This window comes from Cervus canadensis, chromosome 5, assembly GCF_019320065.1.
Source record: "Cervus canadensis isolate Bull #8, Minnesota chromosome 5, ASM1932006v1, whole genome shotgun sequence".
NCBI lineage: Eukaryota > Metazoa > Chordata > Mammalia > Artiodactyla > Cervidae > Cervus > Cervus canadensis.
This window is the reverse complement of record NC_057390.1, coordinates 69,376,598-69,398,128: the sequence shown is the minus strand read 5'-3', so window position 1 is coordinate 69,398,128 and position 21,531 is coordinate 69,376,598. Positions and strand designations below refer to the sequence as shown.

General features: G+C 47.1%; 2 protein-coding genes across 2 annotated transcripts in view; one reads left to right on the top strand and one right to left on the bottom strand.

Moving 5' to 3' along the window:
* DRC1 (dynein regulatory complex subunit 1) overlaps nt 1-20,027 on the top strand; it is a 30,257-nt gene extending 10,230 nt beyond the window's left edge. Inside the window, exons 5-17 of the mRNA XM_043469150.1 lie at nt 122-259; nt 1,278-1,364; nt 1,956-2,078; nt 7,518-7,657; nt 11,196-11,330; nt 11,670-11,902; nt 12,621-12,733; nt 14,071-14,160; nt 14,666-14,752; nt 16,814-16,962; nt 18,018-18,161; nt 18,540-18,642; nt 19,775-20,027. Coding sequence (XP_043325085.1) covers nt 122-259; nt 1,278-1,364; nt 1,956-2,078; nt 7,518-7,657; nt 11,196-11,330; nt 11,670-11,902; nt 12,621-12,733; nt 14,071-14,160; nt 14,666-14,752; nt 16,814-16,962; nt 18,018-18,161; nt 18,540-18,642; nt 19,775-19,831 — 1,599 coding nt within the window. The 3' untranslated portion in view covers nt 19,832-20,027. The remainder of the gene's footprint in view (nt 1-121; nt 260-1,277; nt 1,365-1,955; nt 2,079-7,517; nt 7,658-11,195; nt 11,331-11,669; nt 11,903-12,620; nt 12,734-14,070; nt 14,161-14,665; nt 14,753-16,813; nt 16,963-18,017; nt 18,162-18,539; nt 18,643-19,774) is intronic.
* Nucleotides 20,028-20,467: 440 nt separating this feature from the next.
* The window catches only part of OTOF (otoferlin), a 91,479-nt gene continuing 90,415 nt past the window's right edge, over nt 20,468-21,531 (bottom strand). Inside the window, exon 46 of the mRNA XM_043469149.1 lies at nt 20,468-21,468. Coding sequence (XP_043325084.1) covers nt 21,288-21,468 — 181 coding nt within the window. The 3' untranslated portion in view covers nt 20,468-21,287. The remainder of the gene's footprint in view (nt 21,469-21,531) is intronic.

The window sequence follows — 21,531 nt, the reverse complement described above, 5'->3', positions numbered from 1 at the left end:
AGCTGTATTTTCTAGTGTGTGAGCTGATGGGAGGGGTCCGAGGGTGGTCTGGGGGTTGGGAGCTGGCAGCCTCCGGCTTCTGTCTCAGTTGGTGACCAACCTTTGATATGCTCTTCTCTAGGAGTTAAAAATAAAAGATGACCAGTACGTGAAGGATTTGAAGAAACAGTCAGATGACATCTGCCTGCTCCTGGAGAGGATGGAAGAGCAGGTGAAGAATGTGATGAAAACCTTTCGCCAGGAGCTCCAAAATATCGAGGTAATGGTGTGTGAGAGAGCTGCCCCCTGCCCTGGGAGGAGGCCCTGGCAGGAGGTCCTGGGAGGAGGCCCCTGGGGGGAGGCTGGCTTGTCCTAACCACCCAGGGAGGGCCCTAGACTGCTGTCATTGCTCCGTCTCACTGCTCTCATTGAGGTCTCTGCTCTAGGGTTTCATTCATTTGCTTGTTCATATGTTCCCTCCTCCAACAAATATGCAAGTGTCTACTAAATGGCAAGCACTGTGCCAGGGGCTGGGGCAACAACCAGGGACAAAGTCCTGGATGGAACCTGTATTCTAGCAGAGGCAGCTACACAATAGACAGATAGATTACTATGTATGTAATTTGACAGGTGGTGATAAGCACTTGGAAAGAAGATTAAACAGGGTAAAGTAAGAGGAGTAGAGGAGGGAGATCAGTGTTCCAGAACATCAGGCGTTTATGAGCCACTTATCTGACAGTCAGGGATGTGGGGAGGGGAAAGGGGTGTGTCAAACAGGATCCAGGAGCCTGTACTCTGGACTCGCCTGAAATGTTTAGGACTGACATCCAGACAGGCCTTTCCAAATATGGAAGAGAGCCAAGAGGCGGTGGCCTCTCTTTGGATTAACACAGATTTATCTCTGCATTCCCATCCACACCCCCCACCTCCTGTTCTGTGAGCTCCATGCTGCCTTTGCTTCATGGAAACCCCAGCCACTGCAGTGCTCGCACTTGAGTCCCAGTGGAATACATGCCAGGGTTGGCCCTGTGACTTCTAGGCCCTGGCCGTCCCCCACTGGACATAGGACGGCTGGCACACTTCCTCTCACAATCCTTGTGAAACCTAGGCTTTGTAACACTCCCCATGCAGCTCCTTCCACGGTGCTTTGGGTGCATGAAACCTGACAAGTCTCCATTTGGGTTCGACTTTGTGTGGGTGGAGACGCGGTGCTGCTGCTGCTGTCTGAGCGCTCTTTGATGCTGTGGGACCTGCCTGATTAAAGCAGACACAAGAGCCCTTTTTCCTTCTGGTCACAGAAAGCATTTGAGGTGGAGAGACAGGAGCTGCTGACCAGCAATAAGAAGAAATGGGAGCGGGCCTTACAGGCTCACAACGCCAAAGAGGTCAGGGAGTGGCCAGTGGGGGAGGCAGAGGGGGTGTCAGTGGTGATTTGTAGAGTCTGGGGTGACTCCTGTTGAGGCTGAATTTGCTAGCTTTTTGTACCTTGGGGAAGACTGCTGTAGCCCCACATCCTGACTGCGACGGCCAGGTCAGCAGCAGGGCCTGTGGATGGCCCCCTCTTGTGGTGGTGGTGGTCAGCACCACGTGTGTAGCCCTCTGTGGTTTCACTGGTCCTGCCACTCTCTCCTTTGTTTCCGGGCTATCTCCCCCAGCCATGGGTATTCGTGGCCCAAGAAACTGTCTTAAGACACATTCTAAAGGGTGTGAGGTTATCAATTTATTTCAGAGACATAAAGAACAAATAAATAATATGACCAAGATCCACTAGGTTTTTTTCTTAGAAATACCAATGTCTGATGGCAGGGTCTGCACTCCTCTTAGAGTCTATAGAGTCAGGACTCTGGTAAGCAATGCAAGCCATGGCCTTCGAGTTCAAAGCCTTGGGGCACAGGGTTTCTGAGGGCAGAGAGACTCCCTTCAGAGTTAGAACAGGGATGGGGCCTGTCCTTCCCCCTGTCTCCCTGTGCCTTCAGCTGGAATATCTGATGAACCGCATCAAGAAGGTGGAGGACTACGAGAAACAGCTCAACAAGCAGAGAGTCTGGGACTGCGAAGAGTACAACACGATCAAGATCAAGCTGGAGCAGGACGTGCAGGTGTGACTTGTTTCTCCACCAGGGTGTCTGGGCGGCTCGGCAGACGGAGCACCTGTGAATGTCTCATCCTTAGCAACCGCCCATAATATTCTAGAGCTAGTCCATCCAACCAGTACTTACTTGTTATCTGCTCTGAGTGATCGTATCTGAAGGAGCTCATGTACAAGAAACACGTGGAGGAATTCTTTCTGTAATAAACCAGTGGAGAACTGCCAAGATGCCAAAGGGGTCTGGAAACCATGGCATGTGAGGGATCACTGAGAGAACTATGCATTTTTGCCAGGTGGAGGGAAAACATCTCTAGGGCCAGGTAATGGTAGGGTGGCCACCCTGCGATGGGTGCCTACCATACTTCAGGCACTTAACACACAGTTTCCCTAATCCTTCCAGTAACTCAAAGGGGGAGAAATCACTAGTGTCATTTTATATACCATGAAACTGAGGCTCAGAGACAAGGCTATTTATTTATCTGGTAAATGGTAAGCCCTGGATTCAAACCCAGTTCTGTGTGCCTTGATAACCTCTGTCCTTCCCGGTATTCCAAACAGCCTCCTGATGCTGGTTGAACATAGCAGTAAGGCAGATTCTGACTCACCGTCAGAAAGAACTGCCTCACAGTTGGAACTGTCTCACACAGAAAAGGGTCATCCCACAGAACAAAGAGTCCTTTTATGTCATAAAGTATCCAGAGGCTAAATGACTGTGTCTGTCTTCAGTGTAGAAGAAGGATTCCTGCAGTGGGAAGGGGGTTGGATTTTCTGGTTTCTAAAGTTCTGTCCAAACCTAAGATTCTGTGTTTCAACGTAGGTTAAAAAAAATTATCCCTAACTACATTTAGATGTAACATAGTTGCATCTTAATATTCAAGCATGTTATGTTCATTTCAGTCTTCATGTAGAAAAACATGTTAAAGTTTTTCCACATAGCCTTTGGTAGAATTTCAGTTCTTAACTCCTCTTGTAGCTTTCTATAATGAGATTAAATTAAAAAACCCTATTAGGGAATTCCCTGGTGGTCCAGTGGTTAGGACTCAGCGCTTTCACTACCGTGGTCCCAGGCATTTAAAAAAAAATCCTATTAGACTACAGATATTTTTCCAGTCTTGAGAATTTTCTTGAGCCTTTCTTAATATTAGTGTCAGGGAGCTGAGAGTTACTGACAAGGAACAGTAGACTTTTGTAAAAAAGCAGCATGGCTTCTGTGGGCTGTACACATTACACTGTTAATGAAAATAGCTAAAAAAAAAAAAAAAAAGAAAGAAAGAAAATAGCTATAGTTAAGTTTTCTGAAGTTATCTTGGTTCTATGATCATTTACATGATAGCAGTACATACTGGTCTCTAACAGTGAAGTAATGGATCCTCACATTCTTTTTTGTTGTTGTTTTTTCTTTTTGCGGTAAAGGCGTTTAATAGAAGATCTACCCTCTTAGCAAATTTTTAAGTATACAGTACAGTATTGTTGATCATGAGCTCTTAGTTGTACATTTTATTTCCAGGGCTTATTCATCTTGCATAGATGAAACTTTGTAACACTTTGATTAGTACCTCCTCATCTTCCCCTCCTCCAGCCCTTGACAGCCCTCAATGCAAATTCTACTCTCTGCTTCTTTTTAATAATTTTAGATCTCACATGTAAGTGAGATCATGCAGCATTTGTCTTTTTGTATCAGGCTTATTTCACTTAGCATAATGCCCTGCGTGTCCATTTCTGTTGTTGCAAATGGCAGGATTTCCTTTTTTTAAAGGCTGAATAATATGCCATTGTATGTATATAGTGTTAATTGCTCAGTCGTGTCCAACTCTTTGTGACCCCATGGACTGTAGCCCGCCAGGCTTCTCTGTCCATGGAGATTCTCTAGGCAAGAATACTGGAGTGGGTAGCGGTTCCTTTCTCTGAGGAAATCTTCCCAGCTCAGCTTCGAACCTCAGTCTCCAACATTGCAGGTGAATTCTTTACTGTCTGAGCCACCAGGGAACCTTTTAAAAATCCATTAGTCCATCATCAGATATTTAGATTGTTTCTATATCTTGACTGAAGTGAATCACGCTGCAATGAACGTGGGAGTGCAGATACCTCTTCAAGTTCCAGATTTCAAATTTTCAGGTTACATATTAATATTACCCTATCAAATAGTAACCCTATTTTTAATTTTTTGAGAAACTGCCATATTGTTTCCATAGTGGCTGTACCAGTTTGCATTCCTGCTAACTGTCGAAGGATTCTCTTTTCTCCAGATCCTTGTCAATGCTTGCTGTCCTTTGTTTTTTGATAATAGCCATCCTAATAGGTATGAAGTGATATCTCACTGTGGTTCTGATTTGCCGTTCCCAGATGATCAGTGATGTTGAGCATCTTTTCATGTGCCCATTAGTCATCTTCATGTCTTCTTTGGAGATATGTCTATTCAGGTTCTTTCCCTATTTCCTAACTTGAGTAACTTATTGCTGTTGAGCTGTAGGCTTGGAACTTCATGTTCTTAATCCAATGCTCAAATGCTTGAATGAAGTAAAGAAGTTATTGAAGGACGTTAATGAAGCCAAGAAGGACATGGGACATGAGGAGATTATAGAAAAGAGATAAGACTAGGGAGGTGAGGGGCAGAGAGGCAGGTAGCCCAGGAGACCTGGCTTTCCTGGCTCACGCTGTCTGGATGGACTAGTGGTGAGGTGTGGGTATTTGGGAGGCAGACAGATGGAGACTCTCAAAATTGGAACCTGCATGCAGTTCATTGGTGTAACAGTTCTTCCCTGTGTCAGAATGACTATACTGTACCATATTTTACCCTTGAACTGAGAAAAAGGTAGTTGAATCATGGATTACCCATATTGCAATATGTGGAATATTTTAGTAGGTTGAACTTTATCATAGTGCCTCTGAGCTGTAGTCACTAGATAGTAAAGTCAGATAGCATCAATTTTTGTCAGAAAGATATGTCATGCAGCTCACTTCCTAACACTAAATCTTTGCACTGTATCATTTCTAAAATATGGAACTAATTTTTTTGCAAACCCCCAAAATATAGAAGATCCAGTACATATAGGTTTGGCTTGATAGGTACAAGAAGTAAAAATAAGAAGGTATACTTTTCAGTTCTTACTGCTAGAAAGGTCATATTAACAATGAACAAAGAGAAACCTATAAACATTGTGTACTCAACAATTTAACCGCCGATACCCACCACCCCAAAATAAAAGTGCTAGGAACACTTAGCTCTTGATGTAGGAAGCAACTTTTATTTTTAGGCTTTATGTGCTCACTTAAAATTGGAAAATGGTTTAGTACAACTTTAATGCGAGAATATTAATCACAAAAATTAAATACAAGTTATTTACTTAACAAGTACTGTGAACTTACCTGGTGCAAAGCATAAAAACAAATAAGATACAGTTTCTGTCCTCTAGGAGTTTACAATCATTTGAGTTAGAAAGCAAGATTGTGAATAGTATAAGTAGTTTAAGAGAGTGAGTGAGGGCTTGGTGGCTCAGTGGATAAGAATGCCACTGCAGGAGACATGAGTTCAGTCCCTGGCCCGGGAAGATCCCACATGCCAAGGAATAACTAAGCCCATGTGCCACAATTATTGAGCCTGTGCTCTCGAACTCGAGAGCCACAACTACGGAAGCCCGAGTGCCTTAGAGCCCTCGCTCAGCAACAGGAGAAACCCACGCCACAGTTAGAGAGCAGCCCCCCACTCTCCGGAACTAAAGAAAAGCTCATGCAGCAGCACAGACCCAGCCGGGTCAAAAACAAACAGATAAATAAAATAAAAATTCTAAAAAAAGACAAGTTCATATTCCTTAATTGTTAACGGCTACAAAGGCCAATTTTTTTCGTTTTCTTTTTTAAAGAGTGGGTGACAGGGAAGAAAAGGGTAAGCAAGAGTTTGGAATGTGGAGTCTACAGTTCCTAACGGAATCCCTGGGGCCCCTCCACCCCCACAGGTTGAGATCAGTGATAAAGAGGCCCAGTGGTGTCTTTGGAATCATCAACTGAGATGGCCAGAGGGAAAGGCTGTACCAAATTTCTGTTCTGCTGGGGCAATGTTGGCTACTGGTGTCAGCCTGGGCCTGCAGTTGGCTTCAGAAAGGAGCTCCTTTGCTCCTCCTACTGCCCCAGGAGAAAGAGAAGAGGTGGGTGATCCACACCCACAGTCCCTGGAACACTGAAGGATTTTGGTGACAGGTTAAATTATAATCTTTATAAATGATTCCTCCAAACTAAACATGCTGTTTTGCCATTAGTTTATAGGAACACAGGATACAGCTTTGCGAAAATATCTTTGGATGATTGAATAATAAGCACAGACATTTCTCCAGGCAAGAATATCAGAGTGGGTTGCCATTCCCTTCTCCAGGGTATCTCCCCTAACCCAGGGATCCAACCTGGGTCTCCCATAGTACAGGCAGGTTCTTTACTATCTGAGCCACCAAGAAAGCCCCAATGCCCTAAGAATATTAACAAAAAGCAGGAGTAGATATTTTCAACAAGAGGAAATAAAATTGGCTAATAAATATTCAACTGCATGCACAAGCAAAAGACTGTAAATTAAAACAATCCAGTGACAGATTATTATTATTATTATATATATTTTTGCCCATAAAACTGACTTAGATTTAAGGTCTGTTTTTAGGTCACATCTACTGGCTGGTTTGCTCAGTTGGTTAGTGTGTGGTGCTAGTAAGTTCTTTCAGGTCACCAAGAAAAAGACATGGCCTAATTACTTTTGTTCAGAGTTTTGTAAACTGTATTCAACTAGGCGAAATATTGATGATGGTTTCACAAAACCAACAACAAAAAAATGGTGCCAGTGGTATTTTTTTCCTTTGAAGATGTATTATGTAGGAAAAATAGTCTATTCACATAATGATTATTATGTAATAATCTGCCTTTCAGAATGAAATTCACAGGAGAATTCATATGGTAGGGCTCACATTTATAACTTATGTGCTCTCCCTGTGTTATAAATATAAAAATTGTGTATAAATGTATATACTGTAAGGAAATAATAAAACATTGTGGTATATGATAAACATATTTCACATATGGTAAATTATAATATAAAAATATTATGCGCCATTGTGTGCTTAGTCGATCAGTCTTGTCCTTTGACGACCCCATGGACTGTAGCCCGCCAGGCTCCTCTGTCCATGGGGATTCTCTAGGCAAGAATACTGGAGTGGGTTGCCATGCTCTCCTTCAGGGAATCTTTTCAACCCAGGGATCGAACCCAGATCTCCCGTACTGCAGGCAGATTCTTTACCATCTGAGCCTTTGTCCAGACCTTTAATTTGCCTCTAATGATAAATTTTCTAAGAATTCAGGTAGAGACACTTGTTCCTAAGGTTCCTCCAATATGACTTCAGAATAAATGACTAGGGACCCTCGGGCGTAATAAATTGTACCAGTACCAATTAGAATTATTTTTTTTAAACTTTAGATTCTTGAACAACAGCTTCAGCAAATGAAAGCAACTTATCAGCTAAACCAAGAGAAGTTAGAGTACAACTTCCAGGTGCTGAAGAAGAGAGATGAAGAAAGCACAGTGATTAAGTCCCAGCAGAAGAGGAAGATCAACCGGTAAGCTTGAATGCAGAATGTCTTTCTTCTGGGCCTTTCTGTACTGAAAAGAGGGATGGGTGTGTAGTCTTTAGTAGGAGTAGAAATTGTTAGAAGTATAACTGATTCTTAGGGCTTCCCAGGTGGTGCTAGTGGTAAAGAAGCCGCCTGTCAAAGCAGGAGATGATAAGAGACACGGATTCGATCCTGGGGTTTGAAAGATCCCCTGGAAGAGGGCACGGCAACCCATTCCAGTATTCTTGCCTGGAGTATCCCCATGGACAGAGGAGCCTGGTAGGCTACAGTCCATGGGGTCACAAGAGTCAGGTACGACAGAAACGACTTAGCTTGCACGCATAACTACTTCTTATTAAAAGAGGTGTTTTTTGTTTTTTTTCTCTTGAAAACAGGATACATTCAACCGGTTCAGTCCTCCTGACCCCACAGGCAGTTTACAGCAAAAAGAAAAGAGTTTACAGCAAAAAGTCTGTCTCCCATCCATCTTTTGTCTGGGTCCTCTGTCCCACCTCTGGATTCGTTTCTTTTGCTTTTTCCAAAATTTCCTTATGCACATACAAGCAAACACAAAGTTTCATGCCCATCTGCTTTTACACAACTAATAGCATCCTATACACATTGTTCTGTATCTTCAAGATGTTTCCATACCAGTTCATAGAGAACATTCATGTTATTTCTTAAGCTGTTTCATAGTCCACTGCATAGATATGCTAGGATTTACTCAACCAGGCCCACACTGCTGTGCTTTTTATTGACTTCTAAACTCTTGCTGTTGCAAATAGTGCCAATGTAAGTATTAGGTTGGTCAAAAAGATCATTTGGGTTTTTCCAGGACATCTTACAGAAAAACCCAAATGAACTTTTTTTTGCCAACCTAGTACTTATGTCATTGTGTCACTTTGTGTGTGCTCAGGGCTATCTGGAGAATAAATCTCAACTTGTAATTACAGAAGCAGTACATGTGCATTATACAAAATTGGAAAATACCTCAAGTGAAAGTAAGATAAAAACATATGTGCTCAGTCGTGTCTAACTCTTTTTGACCTTACTGTCTATAGCCCACCAAGCTTCTCTGTCCATGGAATTATCCCAGCGAGAATGCTGGAGTGGGTTTCCATTTCCTTCTCCAGGGTATCTTCCCAACCCAGGGATCAAACTTACATCTACTGTGGCTCCTGTGTTGGCAGGCAAATTACCACTGAGCCACCAGAGAAGCCAAGATAAAGACATAAAAATACCATATTCTTACTATCAGAGATTAAGTATATTTCTTTCCCTCTCTCTATTAATATATAGATATAACATCATACTGCAACTCTTTTGTAATCTCTTTCTAAAAAGTCAATAACCTCCCGCTTTTTATTTCAGCAAATTTCATTTCATCTAAATATCTGGATCAAATTCATATTCCCCCAGTTGCCCAAAGACAGTGGTAAAGAACTCGCCTGCCAATGCAGGAGACCCTAAGAGACTGTGGGTTTGATCCCTGGATCCAGAAGATCCCCTGGAGAAGGAAATGGCAACCCAGTCCAGTTTTCTTGCCTGGAAAATTTCATGGACAGAGAAGCCTGGCAGGCTACAGTCTATGGGACCGCAAAGAGTCGGACACGACTGAGCGACTTAGCATGTAGCATCCTTTACAGTGAAAAGTGTTGGTCGCTCAGTTCTGTCCGACTCTTTGCGGTCCCATAGACTGTAGTCCTCCAGGCGCCTCTGTCCATGGGATTTCCCAGACAATACTACTAGAGAGGGTTGCTGTTCCCTTCTCCAGGGGATCTTCCTGACCCATGGATCAAACTCAGGTCTCCTGCATTGCAGGCAGATTCTTTACCACTGAGGAGTTTATTTAAACTAGTACCTCATCTAGATCCAGGCATTTGCATCATGTTGTTAAATTAAGTTCCTTAAGTCTCTCTGATCTATGAGATCCCCCCACCCCTCCACCTGCCAACCTCCTTTTTACATGATACTTATATACTTATTGTATCCTCTTCTCTTGATGTATGTGTGTGAGAGTGTGGTGGGGGTGAAACCAGTTATTCGTCCAAAAGTCCAGGTCAGTTATCTTATAGAATGTCTCAATTTTTGGATGTGAAAATAGGAATGATCAGTGTTTGTGTATGGGGGACTTCTGATTTGTTTTTGAAGATTTTTTTTTATGTGAACCATTTTTAAAGTCTTTATTGACTTTGTTACAATATTGCTTGCATTTTAGGTTTTTTGTTTTTTGGTTTTTTTTCTGGCCTCGAGCCATGTGGGATCTTAGCTTCCTGACCAGGGATTGAACCCACCTTCCCTGCACTGGAAGGTGAAGTCTTAACCTCTAGACTGCCAGGGAAGTCCCCAGGGATCTTCTGACAATTTCAGAATAATGCTTGAAAGGGAAAATTTTATTTTTAGAATTTTTAAATTGGAATTATGTCAGTCCTCAAACCTTCCTGTTCCTGTGTTAATGGGGCTGCTGTTCAGTAGCGTGACGTCTGAAGTCTGGTCTGGGTTCTGAAAGTCATGCCTTTGTTATTTCATGTGACAGATTTCCAGTTACAGGACTCCTATTAGCAGTGAGCTGGGCATCGGTGGCCCGCCTGCATTCGTCATGCTGTGGCCACATCTCTCCTAGTGCTGGAGCCTTTGACCAACCCCTCTCCTGCCAGCCAGGTTCCCCTGGTGACCTGTGTGAAGCTCTTCCGTAGCACTCTTCACACAGTTCTGTAATTAACGTTTGTCTTTGTCTCTGGCTGCACTGATAGTGCTGTGTACTCAGACACATCCTTGTATTCATCTTGGTATTCCAACATATCCTTGGCACAAAAGAGACCTTTCATGTTTGATGAATGCACAAGTGAACGAATGAATGAGTTAGTGAATTCGTTAATAGTATCAGCTCTTTCAGGATGGGGCACTTATATATCATAGGCTTGTGGTGCAATATAAGTTTTTCCTTTCTGTTTTCCTTGTTTCTGAAGTTGAGGGAGGTTATTTCAATCTGTGAGTCAGCACTAGATGTGGCCCCCGACAAGTGCTTTGTTGAGGACGATTCAGTCACACTCTTGAATAAGAGGCTACCTCTTAGTGGGTCTTTGAAAAGACCCTGATGCTGGGAAAGATTGAGGGCAGGAGGAGAAGGGGATGACAGAGGATGAGATGGTTGGATGGCATCACCGACTCAATGGACATGGGTTTGCGTGGACTCCGGGAGTTGGTGATGGACAGGGAGGCCTGGCATGCTGCAGTTCATGGGGTCGCAAAGAGTCGGACATGACTGAGCGACTGAACTGAACTGAACTTGGTGGGCTTGAGGTTCTGGATAGTTTCAAATGCATTTAGTTCTGGGTGATTCCATTACCGCCTATTGCTTTCCTTTCCTCAATCACAGTTGTAGCTGTGTTTGGGAAAATATTTGGGAGGGTTTCCTGCCCCTTCCACAAGTCTGAGCCTAGGTTTTATAGAACTGAGTGGAGTAGATAGCAGATGGATGGATCATATATTGCAGCCTTAGTTCAGCGGTAGACTAACTTTTTTTCCCTCTTCTTCAACTCAGCCTGCATGATGTACTTAACAATCTGAGATCAAAATATAACAAGCAGGTCAAGCAATTTCAGGAGGAGAACCAGTCCCTAACCTCAGACTACAAACGCCTTGTGTTGCAATTCAAGGAGCTTCAGAAAGCCATGAGGTATTTCAGGGACGTAGGGTCCAAGGCATGTGCCCTAGGAGGGGGATTGTGGGAGATGAGCTGGTAGTGACAGTGATTTCATTAGTGTGTGATATCACCTGCTTTGGGGAGCTGGGCCAGGGCACCAGAGAATCTTTTGTGCTGTCTCTCCTGTCTCTTTACTTGCATGTCACCTGCCTTGTTCTCATAGGTGAGAATCGCGGGCTCGGAGATGGGGCCGGGCCCAGGGTTTCCCCCAGCTCTGCCTCAATTCTTGCCCTACTGCTAGCTGGGGGTGCATGTGGGGGACTGGTCCAGCCCTGGTGTCAGCTGACCACCATCAGTAACTCTCCTTCCTAGGCATTTTGCTCTCATTGATGACAAGCAGTTTCGGGAGATTTGGCTGATGAACGAAGAGGAGGCAAAGGACCTGATAAACAGAGCCTTTGATGTAGACAGAATCATCCATACCCATCATCTAGGACTCCCCTGGATGGCACCCAACTTCTGGTTCCTAAAGAACGTGGGGCCAATTTCTCAGCAGCAGCAGAAGTCCGCCACACAGATCTTAGAGGAAGTGCTGATGGAAGCAGGTGACCGGAACAGAGTCAGAGCGTCTGCAGGCTGGAGTAGAGGGGCCTCTGAGAACATGTATTCCCACCAGCAATCTGCCGTCTTGCACTTTTCAAAATCTTTTCATGTGTGTTATCTCATTTTACCTTTTGAGCAAGTGGTAAAATCTGGGTAGTACCATGATTTTTAGTACTGTTTTCCGACAAGGAATGTATAGCTTTAAACCTAACATTTGTAAATTTTAGTGAAGAAAAATTTTGGCTCTTGCCATCAGCTCCTCTTGCTGCAGCTTTTTTTTTTTCTGTGAAGCAGCTGCTTTCCCTACATTTTCATTGACTGTTTCTAAACTGCCGCAGGGTTAGAAACCATAGAGTAGATGTGTTAGAGCAAACTCTAAAATAAGAATAAATAGGTCCACGGTTTCTCTCCCACTTCCTGGTCAAGGCTGGATTTTGAGTCTTATGTTTCCAGGTAGAGAAAATTGGGAAGAGTGAGGCATTATACGCTGGCCAGGAGCCGCAGAATTCTCCAGATAGTCTCTTATTTCAACCCCAACCCTCCCGTTCTTTTTTTCCCCCAACATAATAGGTTTTCATCAGCTAAAGTGACTTTAGTGCCTTGAAGAGGCCTTTGAACGTATACATTTTCTCAAGGAAAGTGGCTTGACTGTCCCTCAAAGTGAACCAGGCAGAGGAATCACCTTCTTTTTCTTTCTGTCTCTTCTGTGTCCCTTCGCAGAAGAGGAGGGGGCAGACGAGGACAGCTCAGGATCAGAGTCTTACCTGGACCTGCCGAAGCAAGTTTCAGCAATAACGACCCGCAAGATCTTGATGCTCCTGTGTGACGAGTCGGTGAGGCTGGGTGCCTGGCGGGAGGCTTTGCAACTTTCTGCCCTGGCTTCTCGAATGCCGCCTTGGATGACACTGGATGGACCAGAGGTGGCCTGGAGGCAAGAGTGGGCCTGCCCAAAGGATGATATTGTTGCGGGGGGACCCCTCCTGTCCAGGCTTCACGGGGTTGCAGAGAAGCTGTCATGCTCCAGAGCTGGCCTGGCTGGCCAAGGGGTCCTCCCTTCGTGGGTCAGCAAGGTGGGTCCATGCCAGCAAGGGACCCCTGCTAATTCATTTTTTTAAAAAATGCTAAAATATGCTCATCTGCAAGAGAAAGTGTCCCAGTCTTGCCCCCTTGCATCCATCTGACAGTAGGGTGGCCGCAACCCATGGTGGCCTTTCTCTGGGAGCTGAGTTTGCAATTACTTGGTGGGTATTAGGCCTTGGATGTCTTCACTCATGTTAGAAAACCCACTGGAATTGGTGTAATGATCTTGTAGGAGCTGGTTCAGCTAGAAGTCCGATTGTACCCAAACAGAATTGCTGTTTACTTAGGTCTTCGTTTCTGAGATGGGAGAGAAATGGTACAAAGATTGGCAGGCGCCAGTCCACTTGGGATAGTTCTTGGGCAAGACAGGGATCTCTTGCCACTGAGGGCAGCTCCTGCTGAAGGAGGAAGTTGACCGACTCTCTGCTCTGTCCGCCAGCTTGCTGCCTGCGGCCTTCTGTCCAAGGCGTTGTTCCCACTTCGGGGATGCACCCAGTCTTTTCCCCTCTCAGCCCCAACTGACGGATACTGGTTTCTGTTCTGGTATCTCCATCTCCCTCCAGCCTTCCTCTGCTCCAGATCAGCATCTACTGCTGTGTCCTGGAGATGTCTGGGGACTCTGTTGTTCAGTTGCTCAGTTGTGTCCGACCCTTTGCGACCCCATGGACTGCAGCACACCAGGCTTCCCTGTCCTTCACCATCTCCTGGAGCTTGCTCAAACTCGTGTCCATTGAGTCTGGGGACTAGCATTTGAGTGAAGTGACGTGGGCGGGAGGGAATGGGACTGGATCAGGTCTGGACTGTGGTGGGGAGCTCAGGTGTTCGCCCCTGTGGCCTGTGGGCAAGGTGAGTCAGCGCCTTCTGAGGATGCCTCAGTCCATCAAGAGGAATGGCTTCGTCCCTGAGAAGGACTCTTAGGCATCCCAGGAAGCCCTTCCTCTGGGGTGCCTGGCAGCTGCTCGATGTTTTGGCCCTGGGGTTCTTTCTGCTCTGCGGAGTCATTCCTGGCTCGTTGCCTGGAGGGGGATGGGCTGCAGGACTTGTCCTGAACCCAGTCTCTGACTGGAGATATCGTCTCCCTTCTCCTCAGGGTTTCCTCATAGAGAGCAAGCTGCTGAGCCTACTCCTGCCCCTGGAGAAGAGCGAGTGTTACCTGCTGAGACTGGACGCCATCTTCTCGGTGAGTACCCGCCAGGCTGAGTGGGTTGGGGGATCCAGTGTAACACAGCCCCCTGGGTTTTCCAGCACTGCCTCAGCCCTGGAGTAGCGCCTGGGCTCCCAGGGCTTCCCCAGCTCACCATCATATCCTTCCCTTTACCTACTCTCCATGCCAAGAATTGGCCTCAGAGTTGTGTCGGTGACTCCCATCCCACCCCTTCTTCTGCCAGCCCCTTTCTCATGGCCCAGCTCTCAGCCGTAGGTTCTCCCCTTCACCCCTAAACTCAGAGGCGTGTTCCGCTCCTTTTAGCATGCTCCTGCCCGCCAGGCCTGTATGGAGCTGTTCTGAGCATTGTTTCTCTGTTCTGATGTGCGAGTCTACACTCACTATGCTTTCCGGTGTTGAAAGACCTGTTCTCTGGGCCTTGGTAGGGGCCAGGGAGACTGAAGGGAGCCAGCCCCTGCTCTTGGGAGCCTAGGGACTTCTTAATATGGTGTTTGAAGCAGTCATTCTATTTTTTCCTCAGGCCCTTGGAATTGAAAATGAAGATGACTTATATAAACTGGTTAACTTCTTCCTCAAATACCAAACTCACCATTCACCTCCCAGCCAGGTAAGGTGAAGTGTAATTAAAAAAAAAAAGAGAGCATTAAAAATTCTCCTGGAATCCCCCAGAGGGACCTGCCACCTTTGACTAATACTTGTGATTCGGAAAGATTCCCTGGAGAAGGGAATGGCAGCCTACTCCAGTATTCTTGCCTGGAGAATCCTGTGGACAGAGGAGCCTAGTGGGCTACAGACCATGGGGTTGCAAAGAGTTGGACATGACTGAGTGACTAGCACTTTCACACTGGGAGAAATAGTGGGGATTTTGTATCAAAACAGCTTTTAGCACTTCCCCTGGCGTTGTTACTTTTTGTATTTGTAAAGGGAAGGCTAGCTAGCCATCAGATCCTGTTCTTACATAAGCCCAAGGGGTCTTTTCCAGGACCTTCCTTCAAAGGCCTTAGCCACATGAGACCTGGGCTCACCAAATTCTGAATATTTTGATTCATAACACTTTCTTACAACTATCTTGATCATAATTGACTATTTTGAGGAAGTCATCATGTTACAAATTTGTAAAATTTTAATATTAATATAAAAATTAAAAACATGGATTAAAAAAGGCTTTTAGTATTTTTTAGTGTCACAGTGAGTATGAGTATCCTGATAATGCTTCCAGAAAGAGTTGGCTGAGGGGACAAAACTGAGAAGCCATAAGAAAAAATAAGGACAAACTGGCTGCGTCAAAAAAAAAAAGTTCTGTAGATCAAAAATCGGTATAAGCAAAGTTAAGATATAGCTGACAGGAGGGAGAAATGTTTTTAATTCATATCACAGATAAGGGCTAATTTCAATATATAAAGAACTCTCATAAACCAATAAGAAAAACATCCACAACTCTGGAACAGACAAGGGATATGAACAAACACCTTTTAGAAGAGACATACAAATAACTTTAAAGCATATGAAAATATAATCAGGCTTTCTTATATTTAGAGAAATGCAAATTAAAAGGGCTCAAATTCAATTTTCACTTGTCAGGTTGGCAAAAATCCATAAGTTGGATAACAGAGAGTGATGGCTGAGGTTTGGGAAGCAGGCATGCTCATAGTTTACTGGTGTGAGTTTAAATTGTTGCAGCCTCTGTGGCAGACAGCTTGGTAGGATCAACTATAAAACTGTATAGTATACTTTAGCCTGTGCTCCCCTTCTAACATTTTATCCTATTGATGTACTCAATACAGTTGAAATGATGTGTTTATCATAGCTTATTCATCACAGCATTGTTTGAAATGACAGAAGATTGGAAATGATCCAGATTTCCATCATTAAAGAATCGATTAATATATGCTGCATCTACCCAATGCAGCTGTAAAAAAGAACAATGAAGTTCTTTAGGTATTTATGTGAAAAGCTCTCTAAGGTTTGTTGGTATGTGAAACTCTACTATGTATGTAGTAGAGTATCATTCATATGATATGAAATGGGAAGGAAAAGTGAAAGTGTGTGTGCTCATATGGATATATATTTCTTTGGAAGGATATATAAGAAACTGATAATGTTGGTTTACTGGTGGGAAGTAAACTGATTGAACTGTGCAGCAGGAGTAGAAGAACTTTTTAAAATTTAAAAATTAAAATTTGAACTATGATCGAGAGGATATTTACATCATGTAAGCTTTATACATATCAATAAAATGAACACCTGTGAACTGGATACCAAACTAGAACATTATCACTGGTGTGTGTGTGTGTGTGTTTAATGCATGCCCAGCATGCATGATCTTAGTTCCCCAACTAGGGATTGAACTCAGGCCCCTACAGTGAAAGTGCTAAGTCCTAACCACTAGACTACCAGGGAATTCCCCCATTATCACTGTTATGAAGCTCCCTGTTTGCCTCTTCCTGGTCCCATCTTCCTTCTTCTCCACTCTTTTCCTTCATTCTCTCTTTCTTTGTGTGCATGTCTGCATCTTTCTTTTCCAAAACTTCTGTAACTTTCTGTAAACGTTTTCTCCGTTTTTTCTCTTTCTAGCTGTCTTCATACACTCATGCTTGCATGCCTCCAACCATAGTTGCCCTTGCATCTTTGTCCACACTGGTTCCTGGCATCTGTGTCCCCACTACAGGAGCCGCTGGATCTCAGAGCAGAGAAGGAGGGGAGCCTTGTGGATGGGAAGTCGCAGGAGAAGGAGCCCCCTCCTTCTCCCAAGCTCATCCACCCCAACGATGTCCTCAAGATTCTGGAGGCCTTTGTCATGGGTCTGAGGAAGCCCAAGTAGGCTGTGGTGCTGGAGGGCTTACCTGAGAAGTGGGGGGCAGGGGGAGCTGGATGGGATGGGAGCCAAGCAGATACCAGGGAGGGAAGAGGCTGCTGAGCTAGAACTTGGGGAAGTGAGTAGAGGATGTTCAGAAGGAGGGCGAGAAGAATCCATGGACATTGCAATGAAAGAAATAGATACAGAAGCAATTTGCATGTTTTCATTCATCATTCATTTATTTAATAAACATGTTGGGGGCTGCTGTGTATAGGCCCTGTGGGGAGAATACTTTGTGATCAGAATAGTGGTCAAAGCATGTGGAGGTGTCAGGCTACTCAGAGGGCAAGTGGTCACCTTCATCTGAGACATCAGAGAGGGTTTTAGGAGGAGATGGCAGCAGAACTGGGTTTTCCTTGGTGGACAGAGTTGGGGGGAAGGGCATTTCAGGATGTCACAGTACAGGGAAAGACCTGCTTCAAGAATCGTAACAGAGCGGTATGACTGGAGTGTCAAGGGTCTGGGGAATGAGACCGGCTTGGGTAGAGGAGCTAGGCTGGATCTTGAGAGCTTTATCCAAACTCCCCAAGGTCTTGGTCTTTACCCTTTGGTGGATCAGAGCCAGAAAATGATCTTAAGCCATGAGGGAGCCAGGAGCAGACTTGCATTTTAGAAAGATGGCTTTGGTGGCCAACTGATGCCTGATTCAGGGACCGTAGTGGGAAGGTTTGTCCAGGTGGGAGGGGATAGCTTGGATGAAGGCTATCCTGGGGGTGTGTGGAGAGGAGATAACAGGTTTTAAGAGCTGCTTTGGCTGTATCCGTGGAAGAGATGGACATAATAGTGAGCTATAAAGCCTGTAAGGTAAACTGATCCAGAGAAAGGGGGTGGATGACACTCCTTCATAACAGAGACAACAGCACCGAAAATCAGGAACCTTGATGGAGAAGCAGGTATTGTTTCTGAGGCTCTTCCATGATCGGATGAAGGTGACAGTAAGTCTGTGAGGGACACTGCTTGGGGGTCCTGGGGACATCAGGTTGAGGGGAATGGTACCAGTGCTTTTGACCTTCAGGGACTCTTGGGTGCCAGTGAAGTTGCTGAAGGTTGTGCGAGATGACTCGAAGGACTCCGAGTACTGGAAGGCCCTGACCACGGTTATCCCTGCCACCACCGAGAACCTCTGGGATGCTCTGTATACAGCCTTGGAGAAATACCAGTGAGTGTGCATGCCATGGCTCAGGAGAAGGAGGGCAGGCAGGGCAGGCCCAGGGCAGGCAGGTAGGAGAAGCACCCTGCTTGGAGAGGCCACCTTTGCCGCCTCCCTGTCCCAGGAACTCTTGGAGAGTAAAGCTGCTTTTGGCAACTCAGGTGGGGGGCCGTGTAGTGTTGGGGGATCGAACCCTCCGGCTTTGCCCTCCCTGTTTTGTTCTGGGTGGCCTGGCTCCTTCAGGCCTGGAGGGCTGTCCTGGTGGGCAAGGGTTCTGGCGTCCTCATTCACCTTCAACCAGAATAGAAGAGCAGAGATCCTGGCTCCGACTTGATTGAGAATGGAGGAGTATTCAATGGGCCTCTTATCAACTTTTTCTGCCCAAAGCCTCCTCCTGACCCAGAGGGCTGAGCTGCTGATAGAAAACAGTTCTCTGGAACGGCAGAACACAGAGCTCCAGCAGCTGCTGCAGCAGTATCTCGACACCAAGGTGGGTCCTGGGAGGGGGGGCAGGACACTGGGGTGCCGGGGTGGGGGGTGGCAGCGGGACTGGCGGAGACCTTGGAGGAAGTGAGGCGTCCCCTCCCCACCACCTCCAGAGGCAAGGGAACTTTGAGATGCGGGCTGTCATAGTGTCACTTTGATGCCCATATAGTTTTTGGCACCAGATGCTTGTTGGATGGCTCTGCGAGGCAGGGATCAAGCCAGCACTGGCCTCACAACTTACAGAGCCCTTCCACAGGAATTTTCTTCTTTGGTCCTGACAGCTGGTCTGTGAGGTGGACAGGGCGGGAGTGATTCTCCCGCTTTCACAAAAGGGAGGATCAAACCGCAGAGCCTCTGTCACTTGCCCAGAGCTCCGGCTCTTCCCGCTCTGCCAGCCCCGGGTGTCTGGCCTGGGATGTGACACCAGGAAAGGGGGCTCCAACCGAGGCAGATGTTCCCCCCGGCCCCCTACGCAGACCTGCTCCAGGGACAGCTGGGGTGACTTCCCTGTGTCCTAGCAGGAGGCAGATCTCACAGTCTGCTCCACTGGGAAGAGCCCATTGGCAGTGCAGCCGCTGGCTCTGCTCTGCTCCTGTGGGATCCTTCACGTGGCACTTAAGGGTGAAACATGGGGCTGGGCGTATCTCCTGAGTCATCAACTGAGGCCAGCCACATGCCAGGCCCTGGGGATGTGTGGCCTGTGGGGGTCTGAGGCTCCCAGCCACACCTGAGCAGGGCATGCAATGAGCCTGGGGGTCACGATGGCCTCTTGGGCCAAGACAGGACTCAGGCGTTTGGGAACCATAGGGGGCCACCCTTCCTTCGACACTACAGTGGACAAAAGGCTGGGGAAGAGCATGGAAGAACCAGGCCAGATGGGCTGGTGAAGCGGGGAGGTGAGGGTTCTAGAAAATGGATCAGAGGGGAAGGTTAAGAGCATTACTAGAGGCTGGTGTGCTAGAGCAGAAGTCAGGCAAGGAGCCCAGGACTCGGCTTCTGAAGAAGGCAGGGTGCGTGCAGGCTGGCCCAGGAGACGGAAGGACGTCTTTGGGGAAGAAGTGCTCCTAGAGACTTGGAGGCCTGTTGGCAGGTGGACCCTGGGGGAAGGGTAATGACCATTACTCTCTCTTTTCCAGATAAACTCTGAACTGCAAGTTCCTCCGACTCAGGTGTTCCGGGTCCCCACAAAATAGAGCCAGACCTCGAAAAGCCTGTCGCAGTAGGGCTGACACTGGTATCACTATTGGTGTGGGAGGCAGTACCCCCTGGGGGCTTCCTGGGGCCCACTCCCTGCGTTTTCCAGACCTGTTGTTGTCGGACCTGTTGAAATAAGGTGCTGAGAGGAGTTACTGGGATTCGACAGTCCTGATTAAAGTCTTAAAAAAGTTGTGTCTGAATTGCTTTAAAGAGCAATCCCTACCTGACACCTCTGTGTCATGAGGGGACTTTGTCCCTGGCTTCAGACTGGTTTGAGAACAGGCGCGCAGCTGCAGGCCGAGACTGTGACTCAGGTCTCCCTTCTTGCTTCCGGGAACAGGCGGTGCCTGGGAGCTCTGGGCCATTTCTGGGTCTATGCCTTCAGACTGTCACTAAGAGTGCTTTAGTGAGCTTTTGGGGCCCCTGGGTCCACCAGGTTGTGCCCCTGGGCTGAGGTGTGACATTCCTCCCGGGGCAGCCTGGGCAGGCAGCCCTGTACCGCAGGCCCCCCTTGAACCCTGGGTCACAAGGTGCCCCCTCCAAAGGGGCCCAGCCTGTGCTGAGCTTGCCAGCCGACCCTGTGCATCCCTCCCCCACAGTCCCCCCACCTGACCCACTGCAGACTTCTCAGCTCAGGGTTTGATTTCTTTTATTAAGAGAAAAATCACCACTCAAGAGAGGAAAAACAGCCAAGAGAAACTCAGCTCACACAGGCGGCGGTGGGGGCGGGGGTGGGCAGCCCTTCAAGTGCAAACTCCAGGCAGCCCCTGGGGACTGGAAGCTCAAGCTCAGCAGGGGCCAGGCAGGTGGGTGGGGTACAGGGTTCACTGCCAGCGTGCTGGCTTGCCAGGGCTAGTCTGGGCAGAGGAAGCACTGGGAGGCCATCAGAACCTGCAGGCTGGGCAGGGACTGGGCTTGTGCACCCAGAGGGCGGCTGCCTGAATAGAGTGGAGTGGCCTGGGGAAGCAGCCACCTGGCAGGATTCCTTGAAGGGATCTGGGCTCACTTCTGCAAGATCAAGATGGCGGCTGCTCTTGCAAGATTATGTCTGGGGAGGGGGAGGGTAATGCTGCTTGCTCATTGATTCTTTTTAAAGCCCTGGGCGCGGTCCATGACATGATTCTCTTGATTCTCCATTAATTTCATTAAAGCTTTAGCGCTCTGCTGGAAGGTCTGGGGAGGATTTCTGGTGGCTTCCTCTGGCAGGTGGGGCAGGCTCTGGCACTTTCCCACGCTCCCCACCCTGCAGGTAGGGATGAGATGGGCAGGACCGGGCCAGCAGTAGGCTTGGGGTGGGGCAGACAGGCAGGGTTGTGGGGGCGGGGGGAGGGGAGGTTGCATCACCGGCCCAGACGGCAGGAGGAATGCCTCTGGGACTGAAGGCCTCTGTGCCAGAGGAGGGGCAAATGCACAGGCCCAGGAGGGGAGCTGTAGGGAGGGCCCCCAGGGCCTTCATGCCCCCAAGAGCTTCTTGACCATGTAGCCTGGGAGGCTGTAGAGGAAGAGCGCCAGCATGAGCAGTCCCAGCAGCGCCAACACGATCTTGATGATGAGCCACTTGTACCGCGTGCAGATGAGGTACTTGATGGACTTGAGGGGGTTGAGGAACCAGACGAAGGCGGTGTCGGGCCGGCTAGGGAGGGAAAGCCTCGGTCAGGGGAGTGGCACCTCCAAGACACCTCGTCCCCGAAGCCCT